Source organism: Lepisosteus oculatus, chromosome 19, assembly GCF_040954835.1.
Source record: "Lepisosteus oculatus isolate fLepOcu1 chromosome 19, fLepOcu1.hap2, whole genome shotgun sequence".
Lineage (NCBI taxonomy): Eukaryota > Metazoa > Chordata > Actinopteri > Semionotiformes > Lepisosteidae > Lepisosteus > Lepisosteus oculatus.
The window spans coordinates 12,195,523-12,210,488 of record NC_090714.1 but is presented as its reverse complement, the minus strand read 5'-3'; the positions used below and the strand labels follow the sequence as shown (position 1 = coordinate 12,210,488).

At 49.3% G+C, this 14,966-nt stretch overlaps 2 protein-coding genes across 2 annotated transcripts in view; one reads left to right on the top strand and one right to left on the bottom strand.

Annotated features, from left to right (window-relative positions):
- Positions 1-4,894: 4,894 nt before the first annotated feature.
- Positions 4,895-11,624, top strand: gng13a (guanine nucleotide binding protein (G protein), gamma 13a). The gene is made up of 3 exons (XM_069180796.1): positions 4,895-5,426; positions 8,437-8,565; positions 10,383-11,624. The coding sequence occupies exons 2-3, from the start codon at positions 8,468-8,470 to the stop codon at positions 10,486-10,488; spliced, it is 204 nt and encodes a 67-aa protein (XP_069036897.1). The 5' UTR covers positions 4,895-5,426; positions 8,437-8,467; the 3' UTR covers positions 10,489-11,624.
- chtf18 (CTF18, chromosome transmission fidelity factor 18 homolog (S. cerevisiae)) overlaps positions 11,555-14,966 on the bottom strand; it is a 36,719-nt gene continuing 33,307 nt past the window's right edge. The window contains exons 21-22 of the mRNA XM_069180795.1: positions 13,250-13,316; positions 11,555-12,022 (exon numbers count right to left, since the gene is read on the bottom strand). Coding sequence (XP_069036896.1) covers positions 11,892-12,022; positions 13,250-13,316 — 198 coding nt within the window. The 3' untranslated portion in view covers positions 11,555-11,891. The remainder of the gene's footprint in view (positions 12,023-13,249; positions 13,317-14,966) is intronic.

Below are 14,966 nucleotides of genomic sequence, written 5' to 3'. Positions count from 1 at the left end.
TCCAAACACTATTATTATTATTATTCATATCAGAAACTAAGCTCTTTCAATGCTTAATCGGGTTCGGCCACAAAGCGCACACTTCAGAAGGCTGGAGCCGATGACACTGAAACACCCGGGCTCTTGTTCCCTCCCTCTCTGACTTTTCCGTTTCTGTTTTTCACGGTTCTAAAACTCGAAAAAGGCCCAGCTCTTGCCAAGCACAATTCCCTTTCCCACAATTCCTCAGCACACTCCTTCATCCCCGAAAGGCGCAGTGCCATAGCGTGATAAGACATTCAATAAAACCTTGATCACTTGCCCATTAAAGATCCCATGTCACTCATTGTAGGCAAAGGGAGTGTTCTCTCCAGCACCCTGGCTAAAGGCCACCTGGCACAATCTGGCCTCCCAACAGTTCCCCCTTAAATCATTTTGCTGAAGCAATTTCGCCCTCCTCTGCCTGGTGCCACGACTCCTCCGGCCTGGACGGCACTTCCCCGATGGAAAAAAGGGTCCCGTCCGATCTATGAGAAGGAACAAGCCGAGATTTATTTCACGCCGAAAGGAAAAGGAAAAAGAGGCCAAAAACGTTTTGGCTGTGGAGCCTTCTTCAGGTCGGACTTCTGATGAAGGACGAGTGAGGAAGTCACCTGAAGGAGGTTCTACAGCTGAACTGCTGTCTCTTTTCTCTTCAGCACGGAATAAACCTTTTCTTGTTCCTTTGCAGTCTACACCTGCTGACAAAGCTCCCTACTGGAACTTCTCCCATCCAATGGAGGAAGTGTTTTGGGATGGACTGTAAAGCACTAAATAAATGCAAACGAGTATCGCGATTAGTAATTCGTGGTACTGTGGGTTGGTATCATGGGATTTCAGGGCTGTTTGTGTCCTGTGTCTGCACTGGGTTGTGTTGAAACCACGCTGGGGTGAAAGGAGCTGGTGTCCCTATTGGAACAGCTGCAGGAGCCAGGAACAGTGGAGTCTCTCCCCACTTCCTGACGGGTGACAGTCTTTCAGACGGACATGGAGCGGGATGGAGCAGTGGACAGGGCTCTGGGCGCAAATTCCAGGTGGGATTTTGCTGGTGTTGGAATGATTTGTTTAGCAGTTTGAGCTCAAGATCGCTCCGTCTCCAACTTTTAATTGTAAGTGAAGCTTTTTTTCCCCCAATTGGTTTAATTGGCAAATAAAAAAAAACATTATCGAAGTGAGTTAATTGGATTAATTTTAGAACAACATGATGACTAAATACCAACACAAGTACACCTGAAAGAGATTTACAATTCCATCTCCCCACCATACTACAGAGTTGTGATTTGGATCCTGTGTGCTGCAGGTAAATTAGGTGAGCTCTCTATTGCCTGGATTTGCATACCCCTCTCCCCATAAGAGAGCAATGCAAATATACCATTTCCAAACAGATGCAAATCAGGCTTAACTCACAGTGCACCTGTAGAATTGCAGGCTCATCTCGGACCAAGGAAAAAACTCCATCCTGATTGCACTCCTGTTAGCAGAACATCAGGCAGTCCCTTCTGTTCATGGCACTCCTGCCTGGTCTCTCAAAGTGTGAGCTCTGGGATGATTTAAAAAATTGCTGAAAGCTCCTTTGCTGGTTGCCCAGATGGCACCAAGTGGGTTACTGGCACAAGCTTGCTGAACCTCAGGTTCTCCACAGTGCCACTGCCCAGGACATTGAACAGTACCCCTTTCAAGCTCTGAATGGGACACTCTCAATAAGTGTGGAAGAAGAAGAATCTCTTTGTCTGTGGGCAGCCCTTTGTAATTCACCAGACCTGCAGAGCCAGAAATCAAAACGGCATGAACACATCGTGGAGCTGCGGGAACGAATGGCACCACATGAAATAAGCCGCAACAAAAAACCCTACAGTGCAAACCCACACAACTCACAGAGAAACAGAGCACAAACAACGCACAGAGGCCTGCGTTTTCTCCGATTATGACTGTGCACACCTACGACCTGCCTGGTCACGCCTCTGCATGGAGAAGAGAATTATATATCTCTGTGCCCAGAGATCTGTAGACCTCTGTTGAGAGTTCTATGGCTCTGTGCCCAGAGATCTATAGGTCTGTGTTCAGAGTTCTGTAGCTCTGTGCCCAGAGATCTATAGGTCTGTGTTGAGAGTTCTGTAGCTCTGTGCCCAGAGATCTATAGGTCTGTGTTGAGAGTTCTGTAGCTCTGTGCCCAGAGATCTGTAGACCTCTGTTGAGAGTTCTGTAGCTCTGTGCCCAGAGATCTATAGGCCTCTGTTCAGAGTTCTGTAGCTCTGTGCCCAGAGATCTATAGGCCTCTGTTCAGAGTTCTGTAGCTCTGTGCCCAGAGATCTATAGGCCTCTGTTTTCTATAGATGCTCAGAGTACTATAGCACTCTGCTGGGAGGTCTGTGGGACCCCTGATCTGACAATACACAGACTTCATAGGGAATCCAACCAGGCTGAATCCCATTACAGCCAGAGATATAGAACCCCATTCCCCTGGTCCTTTATTTTAGAGATACATGGTCAAATTCTCAAAATCCTGTGCTAGTTATGCATCTTGTATGGATGTACATGTATCTTTATTAACTGAAGAGTTATCACTATTTTTAGACAGTATCCTATGCCCCCTTAAGAACTGTAATTACCAAACAAGTGCTTAATACACAGTGTTACACAAGTCCAGTGCTTCAGTCTGTCAGCCTCTGTTAATTTTGTTCTCATTGCTTTTATACTCCTCCATAGTGCTTTTGAGTACTGCTGAAGCCAAAGACTTACCTAGGTACTTGACACAGTATGTAAGAGCTCAGCTTTTAATATCATGGCTAATTACAATGTCCCTCTTAAGCTAATAATCTAAATGATCCGGACACAGTGCCGTGATCATTTTCCGTTTATGGAGGCCAATGCAAATTGGGGTGAAGACCACAACTCTTTTCAGACGGAGTCCTCTCAGGTTGAACCAGCTGCATTGTGCTGGATGTTACTGATGGAAAGTAGATTTGAAGGACATTTCTACGGAGCAAAACGAATCGAGATTGCTCCAGGACAAAATGGGTTCTGTCTTAAGAGAAATGTTTTTTTTTTTTACAATGCTGGAAGATATTACCCTTTCTCTGAAGTGAAGACTTTAGGGGACCTGTTGGACACTCCTGGCTTCAGTGCAAAGGGACTTAGTCATCTTCCCATCGGGAATAAAGCTGAGCATCTCACAGATCGACCGGGAAGAGAGGGAGTTCTGAAGACCGGTTCAGGGAGGAGACAGCATTAGAACAGAACACTGTTAAGAGAGGCAGCGATAGTATTCACCTGCTTGTTCAGGTGTTGATATTATTCAGACCAGCACAGCCATACCGGGCTGGGAAAGGACAGTCCGAGACTCAGCTTTCTGCAGCAGCCCCTGTGGTCGCGCGCAAGTTCCAGCCTCTGTAGTTCAAGGTAAAAGGCACTGCATTACAGCTGAGATCCCCAGCCCTGCCCCTGGAGAGCACCAGTCTGGTTACCGTGATGGCCCACCCTCAAGCACTCTGGTTTAAAGAGCAGGGGCGCTAGTTTAAGCCACCGATGAAGTAAACAAGTAATGTTTCAATGGAGGGAGAGCTGGCTCCGACGAGCTGCATGATATTCTGATTTCTGCTCCAAATGATCAATAAAGAACTTAATCGATCTTAGTTAAATTGGGCCAGATCTTTAGGAACTGATCATTTAAAGGGTACCTGTAAGAAGTACTGGACTGTCTCTCTCCAAGACCAGAGCAAATTACAGGACTAGTAAAGGTGATTTTTTTTCTAGAGCAATCTGAGCGCAGTACCCTCCTACACACACACACACACCTGGGTTATGAGCCACAGCCTTCCAGCTGTGAGCCCAGAGCACACCTCCACCCACACCGCTGGTACCTGAAACTTAGAAAACCCCAGAGCTCAGCGAGATTAGTCACTGCAGGACCCCACTGGATCCATTCTCTGCCGCTACACATAATAATAATTCCTTACACTTCTGTAGCACTTTCCTGGACACTCCAATCAAAAGCGCTTGTCAGGTAATGGGGATCCCCTCCACCGCCACCAGTGTGCAGCCCCCACCTGAATAATGTGACAGCAGCCATAGTGCACCAGAACACTCCCCACACACCAGCTATCAGAGGGGAGGAGAACAGAGTGATGAAGCCAATTCAGAGATGGGGATTATTAGGAGGCCATGATGGGTAAAGGCCAGGGGGAAATTTGGCCAGGATGTGGGGGTTACATCCCTACTCTCTTCGAGAAATGCCCTGGGATTTTTAATGATCACTGTCCAAACTGTCTCCTCCGCCGAAGGACGGCACCTTTTTACAGTATAGTGTCCCCCATCACTATACTGGGGCATTAGAACCCACATACACCACAGGGTGAGCGCCCCCTGCTGGCCACACTAACACCTCCTCCAGCAACAACCATAGTTTTCCCCAGGAGGTCTCCCATCCAGGTACTGAGCAGGCTCCCACCTGCTGAGCCGCAGTAGGCTGCCAGATGTCCAGGGTGACATGGCTGCTACACACCCTGCAGCCCCGATAAGGTGGCATCAGCGAAGCACATCGGCCAGAGCAGAGGCCGCATACTTCCATACTTTCAGCCTGTGCGAGTTCTAATCTTCCGAGAGTTGCACCGGGGTTGTCTTCCCATATTAGGGCAACAGCTATGCGCCCTCGGGACCCCGATGGGACACGGCTGACTGGTTTCTTTTTTTTTTTTCTGTTTTCTAACGATCTGTGGCCAGACCTCTTAAGGAAATAAAAATACAGAAGAGATGGATGTTGAGAGAGTTGGGAGGGGGGGGGGTCGCACACCGGGGGCTGGGCAGCTCACGCACGAAAGCTGTCACAACCACCTGCGAGAAGCCACAACCCTCCCCCAACACACACACACATCCCTGGAAAAAAAAAAAAAAGTCAGCCCGAGTCTGTTCTGTCAGCACACCCCACTAGCGCTGAGCTGTAGTCATAACAGCGAGAGCAGACACAGGGGGAGTTCAGACCGAACACCTCTCCCGGCTCTTCGGCTCGCTTTCCTCCAGACTCTCCTCGGAGCTCGCAGGCGGCTCGGGGCGGCGCGCACACCGACACCGCAGAGCTCTCCCCGCCGGTAACCGCTCCCGCATCACGACCGCAGCGCAAACGCTCGGAGCTGCTAGCAAACGCGAGGGGGGGGTGAAATTGGCACCCAATTCATCGGTTCATCTTTTTTTTTTATTATTATTATTTACCGAGTGCGGACCAAGTCCCTGCTGAATCGCTCAAAATCCGGGGGAAAAAAAACCCACCCAGAAGTCATCACTACCTCTGGGAATTTTTAGGGGTGTTCCTTGAAAAAAGGAAAAGACATCAGGAAGAAGAGCATCCCCTGAAACGGGCACTCTCCCCCGCTTCACCTTAAAGAGACCTACGGCCAGCCCGGCAGCCCAGTGAGGTAAGCGAGTTTGAGAAGGACACCGACCACAGGAAGAAGCGGTGGTTGTTGATGTCTTTTAATACGCATTTGCAGTCGTGGGGTATTAACAAAATTACTTAGATCAGTCTGGGGGCTCAATTTAATCGAAACCAGAAATGGCAAAATAAATAAGGAGCTTTGACATAATAAGAATAAGAATATAATTCTTCTAGCTTGTGTCGGACGTGCATTTCAGCGAGATGAAATGTGATCAGTTACATAAAGTAACTCCCCCGTTCCCCGCTCTGCTCGGCCCCACGGTGTGGCGAGAACGGAGTTTTCTCCTCGGTGTCGATCGATTACAGCACCCCCCCCGGTCGGTGACAGGACCGGACCTCACACCGCTCGTCCGTGCGGCGTGTCACCGAGAGCTGCCCGCCGCCCTCGGAGAGAGCGGGGTCGATAGGCGGCGGAGCGGAGCGGGCTGTCAGAACAAAAGCATACCGCTCTTGCGGGTGTTCAGATCACGCGAAGAGGGGGCTGGTCGGCGTCGACACGCCAGTAAATAAATGATCGGGCTGCCGTTTTAACGAAAGCACAATCCCGCTCTATGCAGTACAGAGCCGCAGGGGTAGGTCGTTTCAGTGCACTTTCCCTGCTGAGTAATTTATTAGCTACAATGAGGGTACATTTTGGGGCACAAATCGAACCTTTACGTAGAACAGTGCTCTAGCGCAACAAGAGGGGGAGTATCATTTTGCAGTACAGGTTAATATACATCACAGCCTAGTGCCATTAGTTGTTGGGGTTTTTTTTTTTGCTACAGGCCTGCGGATTTCGAGTGAATTGTCGTTTTTCTGACACGGTTATCACATTAGCAGGCTGTTAGCGATATTGTACTCCATTTGTTTTGGACGCAAAAGGCGGCAGTGGCGAGTATGCGCGCCTGGGGGTTTGCGGGTCCGGTCGGATTCGTTCTGTTTTGAGGCGGTATCGGGGTGTTTCCCCACATGTCCTCACTGTAACTCAGCATTGACAGAAAAAAAAAAACACATCCCCCCCCCCCCCGCCCCTTCGGATCCTGAATTAAGCAGTGTCGGTCATAGCAATTGACGCTCAGAGCCGTTTTTGGAGCAGCTTTGGACCCTGCAAAAAAAACCAAAAGCTCTATCTTGTTTTTTTTTTTTGCCAAGTTATTTTTGTCCTTTCTGTGTCGTACGTAAAGAGAAAAACCGACGCAGGTGTCCGTGTATAACATATGGCCCCAGTGAATTCTGACAAGAGTAAATCCGCCTTTTAAAAAAATACATCTGCAATAGAAATCGCGGGGCGACCTACTTCTCCTGTGATCCTGCCCCAGGTGTGGACGACTGGTGGTACAGCGTCATATCTACAGGGAAACGCTCCTCCAGGAGAGCTACACACTGACCTGTCACCCCCCAACACCACCCCAGCACACTTACCTCACTTCTCACACCTGGACAAAGTTTGGGACAGTAAGGGTACGATACCGGAACCTGTCTGCGGCTTTACCACTATCAGGAATCGGGTGTCCCGCTCTTCATTTTACAGGAGCTTAAGAAAATATTCAGGAGAGAAAGGTTAAGGACCTGGGATTCAGAACTGGGTGGTGGCGGGTTCGAACCCCACAGCAGGTGTGGTCGCTGTAGCACAAGGGTGTACAAAAGCAAAATCGCTTTAGAAACAAGCATCAGACAAATACATTATAATGATAAAGACCCATACTTGCATCCTGCATTTACTGCATTAAATAACTAGCCCAGGGGATGTGCACTTACCGAGCAGAACATGACAACAGCATTACTGTCCATGGAAGACTGAGAGATGCCAAACCACCTGCAGACTATAGTAAAGCAGTGCTCTTTTTGACCACGAGTATCCGATACTTTCTTACACCCCAAGGGGGGATATTAAGTTGTCAACACAGCTTCCCGGCATAAAAGAGCATAAAAACACTACACAGACATGACAGTAGCTCCAAAAACAGACTTGCAACACAGTACATTGACACAACTGATTCAACTATGAAGCGCACCCTTCTTAAGACAAGGACAGCAAAAACAGTACAAGTCCAAGATTTAAAAAAAAAATCGTAAAATGGAGCTATTCAATACACACCGTGGGGAAAAAGCATCTCTCTGAGACCTCCCTGTGGTGCATCGGTGGGCAGTGAACCATCTGATCCAACAGCGCTGTGTGGAGAGGATGCATCCTCGCAACGGAAAAACCGATCTGCGATTACTCATGAAGTCCATGGACAACAGAGAGGGGCCAATCTGTCACAGCAGGTGCTGAACTCTGATGCAGGTGCAGACTTGGTCAAGGTGAAACCAGCAGGGTGCAAGTAGATGAACTGAAACGCTCTCTTGCTCTTTTCCGAAGCCACAGCCCTCCCTGGGCTCTCTAATAAAGCTCTGTCATTTTTGGGCAGACATGTCCTAGATGTGAGCCATGCAGGCATGTTCAACGTCTGTCATTTCAGACTGACTCAGGACTCCCATAATAGTTGTTGCAACAGAGAAAATACCTCCGAGCTGTGCCAGACAGCAGGGGTCCAGATATCTTCTGGAGTTGTTAACCTCACAGTTCTTTGCGGTTATTACTTTACTCCAGCTTTCACCATAGTGCTCCTACATCAGTGATCTTGGTTTACCATTACTGTGGCTCCTGAGCACAGCCTTATTCATCGATTTACTACACTTCCACACGCATTTACGTTTGGATCAGCAGCTCTGCTGTACACAGGGGGCGGCCACTATATCGCCCACTGGGCCAGATCACCACAGCGTTTTTTTGGCATGGAAAAATTAAAGCAATCTGTTGAACAGAACAAAAAAGCTATTCCCACCGTTTCGAACCCCGTAAAGGAAAGCTTCTGGCGCCTGTGGGGATGTTTGGATTAGAAGCAGCAGAGGTCTGGGCCGTGGAAAGGTAAAAGGTGAAGCCAGGAAAGGTAAGCCTGGAGCACTGGGGGTGGTGTGTGGGCTGGAAAGGGTTTGTGCTCAACGGCTGTTCCCATGTGCTCCAGTGTGTCTCCAGGGAGCGAACCTCTCGCAGCCATGGATGAGATGGACCTGCCCCAGATGAAGAAGGAGGTGGAGAGTCTGAAGTACCAGCTGGCTTTCAAGAGAGAGAAGTCCTCCAAAACCGTCACCGAGTGAGTGTGGAAACTGCATTCTCTCTTACCTTACCCCCATCTATCCCTGCCACTCAGGAACGCCCTTCCACAGCACAGGGGATCTGTCTGCGGGGCAGTGGCTCTGTGGCTCAGGATCTGCGCCTGTGACTGGAAGGTTGCTGGTTCAAATCCCGCGGCCGGCAGAGGAATCCTACTCCGTTGGGCTCCTGAGCAAGGCCCTTAACCCCAGCTGCTCCAGGGGCGCTGTACAATGGCTGACCCTGCGCTCTGACCCCGAGCTTCTCTCCCTCTCGTGTGTCTCATAGAGAGCAAACTGGGGTACGCGAAAAGATGAATTCCTAATGATCTTATGCTGTCTAGCTCACTTAATAATAACAGACAGTACATGGGATAACGCATACTGCTGAGCACCCAGCAATCACAGCTCACACTAACCTCTCTTCATGCTCAATAGCTCAGTGAATGCTCAGACCAAAAGTGTGATTTTAGTGAAACATTCCCCTTGCAAGGATCAAGTGCACTCCTTAAAAGTCTTTTGCACATTTCCTAACCCCTGTGCTGCTGGTTTCCAAAGAGATTCCCTTCCAGATTCCAGATTGAATTAGCCTTTGAGCTGTATAACATAATGCAGTCATGATGATAAGGACCGTCACCGACACAGGCTCCTGCAGTTCTATGGTTGGAGAAAACGCCCTTAAACATTCCCAACATAGAGGCTACTGTCTCCCGGACACCATTCTGCACCAACACTGTGAATCTGTCATAATTTCAGTCCAAGCAGGAACCTGTGCCAGTTACTCCCACTTGCTTGCTGCTAGATTTCAGGTACAAATTTATAGGATGCGAAATGCCACTTTTTCATTGGCATCCTCAGCATGCACATCATTTGAAACAAAAAAATACTTTATATACCACAAAACATGCACGTACCTCGGGCATTTGTATAGCGCTAGTAACGGAAAACTTGTTTTGAGTTTCTGAGCAGAGAAGAGTGCAGATTTCAAGAAATTCAATACGCCTCCAGTGTTTCATGCTAAAGAGATTCTGGCTTACTAATAGTCTTGAAGGGAGATAAGACTGGGAATCACTGCACATTTATTCCTGGCAGCACTCTTGTCCGATCGGTCCCTGGTGAACTCAATGCAGTAACAGGCTGGCACTCAACACTGTCTGCCATCGCATCTAAAGGCCTCTCCAGCAGAGAGCTTCGAGCGGAGATTGCAGTGTTCCTCCCTCTCCGCCCTGCCGTGACCTAGCATAACCCCAGGACTCGATCAATAAGAGCAGGATAGCCACTGCCCGTTTCAAACTAGCACTATTGTCTCAGGGGCACTGGAGAGCCAGGCGCACAACAGACACGCGCCTGCCCACAGCTCCCAGCCTCTGATCATCGTCGTTCCAGGTCCTATCTGTGCATGCCCATTGTGTGTGTGCAGGCTATACAGTACAGGGCGCTTCTAAATAGACGGCCGATGAAAGTATTGTGAAAACTGCACTTAAAGCCACGTAATCTGGTGTGAGCGTAAAGGGTAACCATGGGGAACGTGCTCCTCTAGATAAAGACAAGGCACTGGGCTGGCTGCGTGACCAGTGTGTGTGTGGTGGTGTGCATGCAGGAAAGGACATCTGGCTGTTCTGTACCCATTGTTGATGTGGCCAACAAGTCCTCAAGTTGTATGCTGTGTGACATCCCATTTTTTTTGCCTAACAGGCCAACTAATATTAGAGGTGCACTCTGCGAATGGGAGAGTGTTAGAGGGTGAAGCATAACCAGCATGATCCAGGTCTCTGATGACCCCCTCTCTGCTTCTCTCTTTCCCCACTGCTGTTCCCAGCCTGGTCAAGTGGATTGAGGACGGGGTGCCCGAAGACCCGTTCCTGAACCCAGAGCTCATGAAGAACAACCCCTGGGTGGAGAAGGGCAAATGCGCCATCCTTTAACAAGCTAGCCGTGCCAGCGCGGCCCCTGCCCCCCTCCGCTCCCCTCTCGCCCCGCTGGCACCCCAACCCGCAGGATCGAGTGCCCCCCCCCTCGCGGTGAATGTAAAACAGCCGACATCCAGGACAGGACACCCCCCGACGAAAACCATGCTGAATCATAATCGCCACATAGTCGTTGCGGGAAATGGAAATGCCACTATCCTAAAGAAATAAATATATACACGTATGCAATCATAGTTCTATCTTGAAGATTCAGTTGTTTTTAGGTTATCGTCGTTGCTTGCGTGTTTTAAGTACAACAGACCACAACTTAAAGCAGTTCACGTCGCACTGCCAGCGAAGGACGGTTTTCTGTTCTCTGTAAGACTGTCAGGAAAATTGCAGCCTGCCAAAAACAAAAACTTGAGAAAAAAAAACCCGAGACTCACGAGCACTGGTCCAAACTCCAAGGAACAAGCGCATCTCGGAAATCCCAAGATGCAGCCTGTCGTCCAGTGTGGGGGGTACCCAGTTGTCCCCTCTCCCCGCCTGCTCTTCTTTTCTGCAGTCTGGCATTTTTCTCACGGCCTTGCGAATGTGACGACGTACCGCATCCTCATGCTGACCAATCTTGATGTGTACAGATACCTAATCTATTTATTTATTGATTGATCCGCTAAGTTAATGGGCGCTGTCTTGTTTTAGATGCTTTGAAGAATTGCTGTTCAAATTCCACACACAAACCCCCCCCCCCCCAAACATCTTGCCATTTCACCATCAACTACTGCCTTGTACACTGTTTCCTTAAAGAGAATGTAATTGTGCTATTGTCAGATGTCAACCAAATCTGTGTAGGCCCCTGACGGGTCAAAGGTCAGGGCCGAGGTATCCAACAGGAAGATCTGTCTATTGCTATGACAGTTGTGCAGGAAGGCAAGGATCTGGGTCTATTAAATTTTGTTTTTATATCTATGAAGTTTTTTCTGTCTATATATATGTAACTATACCTTGAAAGAGTGCTTTGGGGAATTACGGAATTATGCATAAGATCACGTACAGTACTAGCTTAATGATAAACAGCAATAAATAAATGACAAATTTTTTTATTGAATGTTTTACAAAACGTTTGTCATATTGAATAAAGTAGAGGATTTTTAGACGGCTTGAACCATGTCGTTTGTGTGCCTGAGGTATCTTCACATGTGCATAAACTGTTTACTACCATAAGATGAAAAGGACTATCCCGTATGTAAAGCAGCAGACGAAGCTGGAGATTGGAGTCTGGACAGCAACGGATCACACAAACGGGACCACAGGGGGGTCCCCAGTCCCGCACCGCGAGGCTAGTGACAGTCTACCGGCTGCCGGTACCTCAAGGCATCGGCTCTCGAGTGGATGGACCGCTCCCAACGGCGGCGGGCTCCTCACAGGAGGTCCTTGATGTACACGTTGCGGCGGACGGCGTTGGACACGCCCTCGTTGAAGCGGAACCACACGTCGCTGTCCCCCACGGCCTTCCCGATCCTCGGCTCTGCCGCCCCCTTGGCCGGATCCGCTGCGGAGAGAGAATCCCAGATCGGAGTGGGTCGGCAAAGCATTAAGGCCAATCTGCAGCCCTCGCGTGGTGGTGGGAGTTTGATTACTGGCGTTCGTCTGCAAATCTGTTCAACGTGCCACGTTTGGGTAAAGCTGTCGCTTATTAGACAGAACTGCCCCTGCACAGGCCCAACTCCAAGCCTGCGTTGCAGTATCACAGTACAGCCTGCCCACCTCATTTCTGCACTACTGAGTGGGCAGAGCAAAGGGTGAGCTGTGGGCTGTTACTATACGCGTTTATTTGCAGCTCGCTCTAGGATGACAAACAGAACGGCACTGCTCGATGATACCTGCAGTCTTTCTCTAGACGGGAGATGAAATCGGAACAGGGTGGGGGTGTCGAGGGGTGCTCGGGGTGCTGTGTTCAGCTTCGACACTGCCAGCTTCAGGGCACTGAGCCATATGGTGTGGTGTTCACTGCTGTACAGCCTGCGTGCAGCTCGCGGTAGTCTTAACCTCTAAAGCAGGACCAATTGCTGGGTACCACTCCACCGCCGCCCCCCTGTCTCGCTGACCATCCTGCGCCCTCTGCATCATGTCAAACTGCATCTGTACCCCCCACACCCCCCAGTATACTATCAATCAGAGCAGAAATCGCCCCCCACCCCCCTCCCCCAGTGCAGACTGGTATTAAACTCAAGTGGTGGGGAGAGGCCTGCTGTGCCCCTGTGGCTCCATTCACTGCAGGGATTACAGCCGCTAATCCCAGCGGCCACAGCCCAGCCCCGGCCAGCCCAACATGCTGGCCACATGCTTCCGAAGAGCAGCACCAGATGACAGCTAATCCACCCCAAAATAATCCTCTCGTTTAGCCATGTCTGAGCAGCATATTTAGACACATATATAGGATCCTGGTGCACTTACTGCCATCACATACATGCATCTGGGTTTAAGAGCCTTTCCGATGATACTCTGGCACAATAGCCAGAGTTATTGGCGTATATTGTTTTAGTTATTTTACTTTCAGGACTCAACTCACAGATAAGCTTACACAGACAATTCATTACTGACCTTCGAACCTGTAGCATGCACCATGACTTTACTTGGGAGTGGACGGGACATACTGTATAATATTCTGTTTGCAGGGGAATTATGTAACACATGATTGAACCAGAAAATAGTCTTACATCTACCATCAGAGCTGCAGAACAGAGGAAAAGGAACTTTAGAATTGGATATCCCTTACCTGTGGCAGTTGTGGACACCAGCTTCTCTTTAATGGTGATTGCTCGGCCAAAGAAATCCACTTCAGGCTGAAACACAACAACAAAATCACCACTTTCTCAAAACAACTTTAATTAAAAAAAACATCTCGCATATATGCCCAGAAAATCAGAAATGTATCTCCCCTAATCATGTGACATCACCTTGTAGCAACGTTGGGCATGGTCAGTACTGGTCAGCAACAGAGTGGTGTTGGTGGATCAGTTCATACAGTACATACATACTGATGGATGAGAAATTTCAAAACCCCAGCACAATACCAGGGAATACTGTGGTGTAGGAGGTTTTGATCTTTTTGAACTGAGTTGCTGACGTCTTGGTCATTGCATGTTCTGTGACACTGTCCAGAGGAGCAGAGGCATTAACACTAGGGTCCTAGCTAGATTTCATTCTGGACTTGCACAATGGGCCCTAAGGTTACCCTTGGAGATCTCCTGTTTCAGTACTGACCAGGGCCAGTCTTGCTTGGCTCCCATAATCTGACAAAATAGGCTGCAGGTAAGATAAGATCACTTTACTGGCCATATACAATTTCCTGTATTAGGAATTTGTCTTTTCACGTACCCCAATGTGAGAGACACGGACAGGGAGAGAAGCTTTGGGTCAGAGCGCAGGGTCAGCGAATGATACGGCGCCCCTGGAGCAGCTGGGGTGAAGGGCCTTGCTCAGGGGCCCAACGGAGTAGGATTCCTCTGCCGGCCGCGGAATACGAACCAGCAACCTTCCTTCCACAGGCGCAGACCCTTAGCCACAGAGCCAGCACACCGCAGGTAGAGGTACAACACTAGCTTCATGGGCCTCTGACTTTTGAATGGCTTTTTCCCCCAATCAACAGATTACAACGCATTGCACCCCGGCTAATGAGAAGTTTGAATCTGGGGCGGCACGCCTAAAAAGCATTTGGGCACGTTTTCAAAGGGTCTGGAGGAGAGCTGTCACAAGGAGTGCTCTAGCATTTTATCTTCAGAGGGAAATGCGACACTTCCAGGGTCCTGAAAAAGGTTCAGAGCAATTCTCATCAAGTCTCCCGTTTTCTTTCATGCAGCGATATGTGGAATCTGAAACCCAGCCTGAACCTCCGGTCTGTATATTACAGCAGTTCTTACTGATGTCCTCCCCAGTCACACAAGACCTTTCCAGCAATCAGGTCTCACCACTGACATCGCCGTGGCTCATCCTGACCCCTAACTCCACCAGTACACCTCTGCCTCCTGTTCCATAGGAAGAAAAACTTCACAAGATTAGCACACACTCCACTCCCTCGCTGAGGCTTCAGGAACCTCCCGAGAACGCCTGCCGGACACGGTTAGTTGTTGTGCGACAGGAGCATCGGGTTCCAAAAGCACACAGCCGCATCGGATCGCCATTCAAAAATGGATATAAATCCAAACTCTGGGGGCGAAAAAACGGGCACCGATCAAGAAGAGAGGTACGCCAAGCGCAAGCCACCACACGACCGGTTTTGAGAAATGAAGCGATTCCATACCAGGAAGCCCTGCGGGTGAATACGTCTCGCCCGCTGGCACTGCCAGGCTGGGACTGGCAGCACAGCCCTGCCCTATGTATGGGTGCCAGGATGCAAAGAGGATCTGGGCCGTGCCACGCAGCTAAAGCCAGCTATCCTCCCATTAACCTGATTCCCCAGCGGCGCTTGGATTAGGCTCAGAAATCCTGCAGCA

What these genes read in the sequence shown, in the direction of transcription:
- gng13a (XM_069180796.1), top strand. Translation starts at nt 8,468, where the DNA reads ATGGATGAGATGGACCTGCCCCAGATGAAGAAGGAGGTGGAGAGTCTG. An exon ending in TCCTCCAAAACCGTCACCGA is followed by an intron (nt 8,566 to 10,382) that starts GTGAGTGTGGAA and finishes TGCTGTTCCCAG; the next exon opens with CCTGGTCAAGTGGATTGAGG.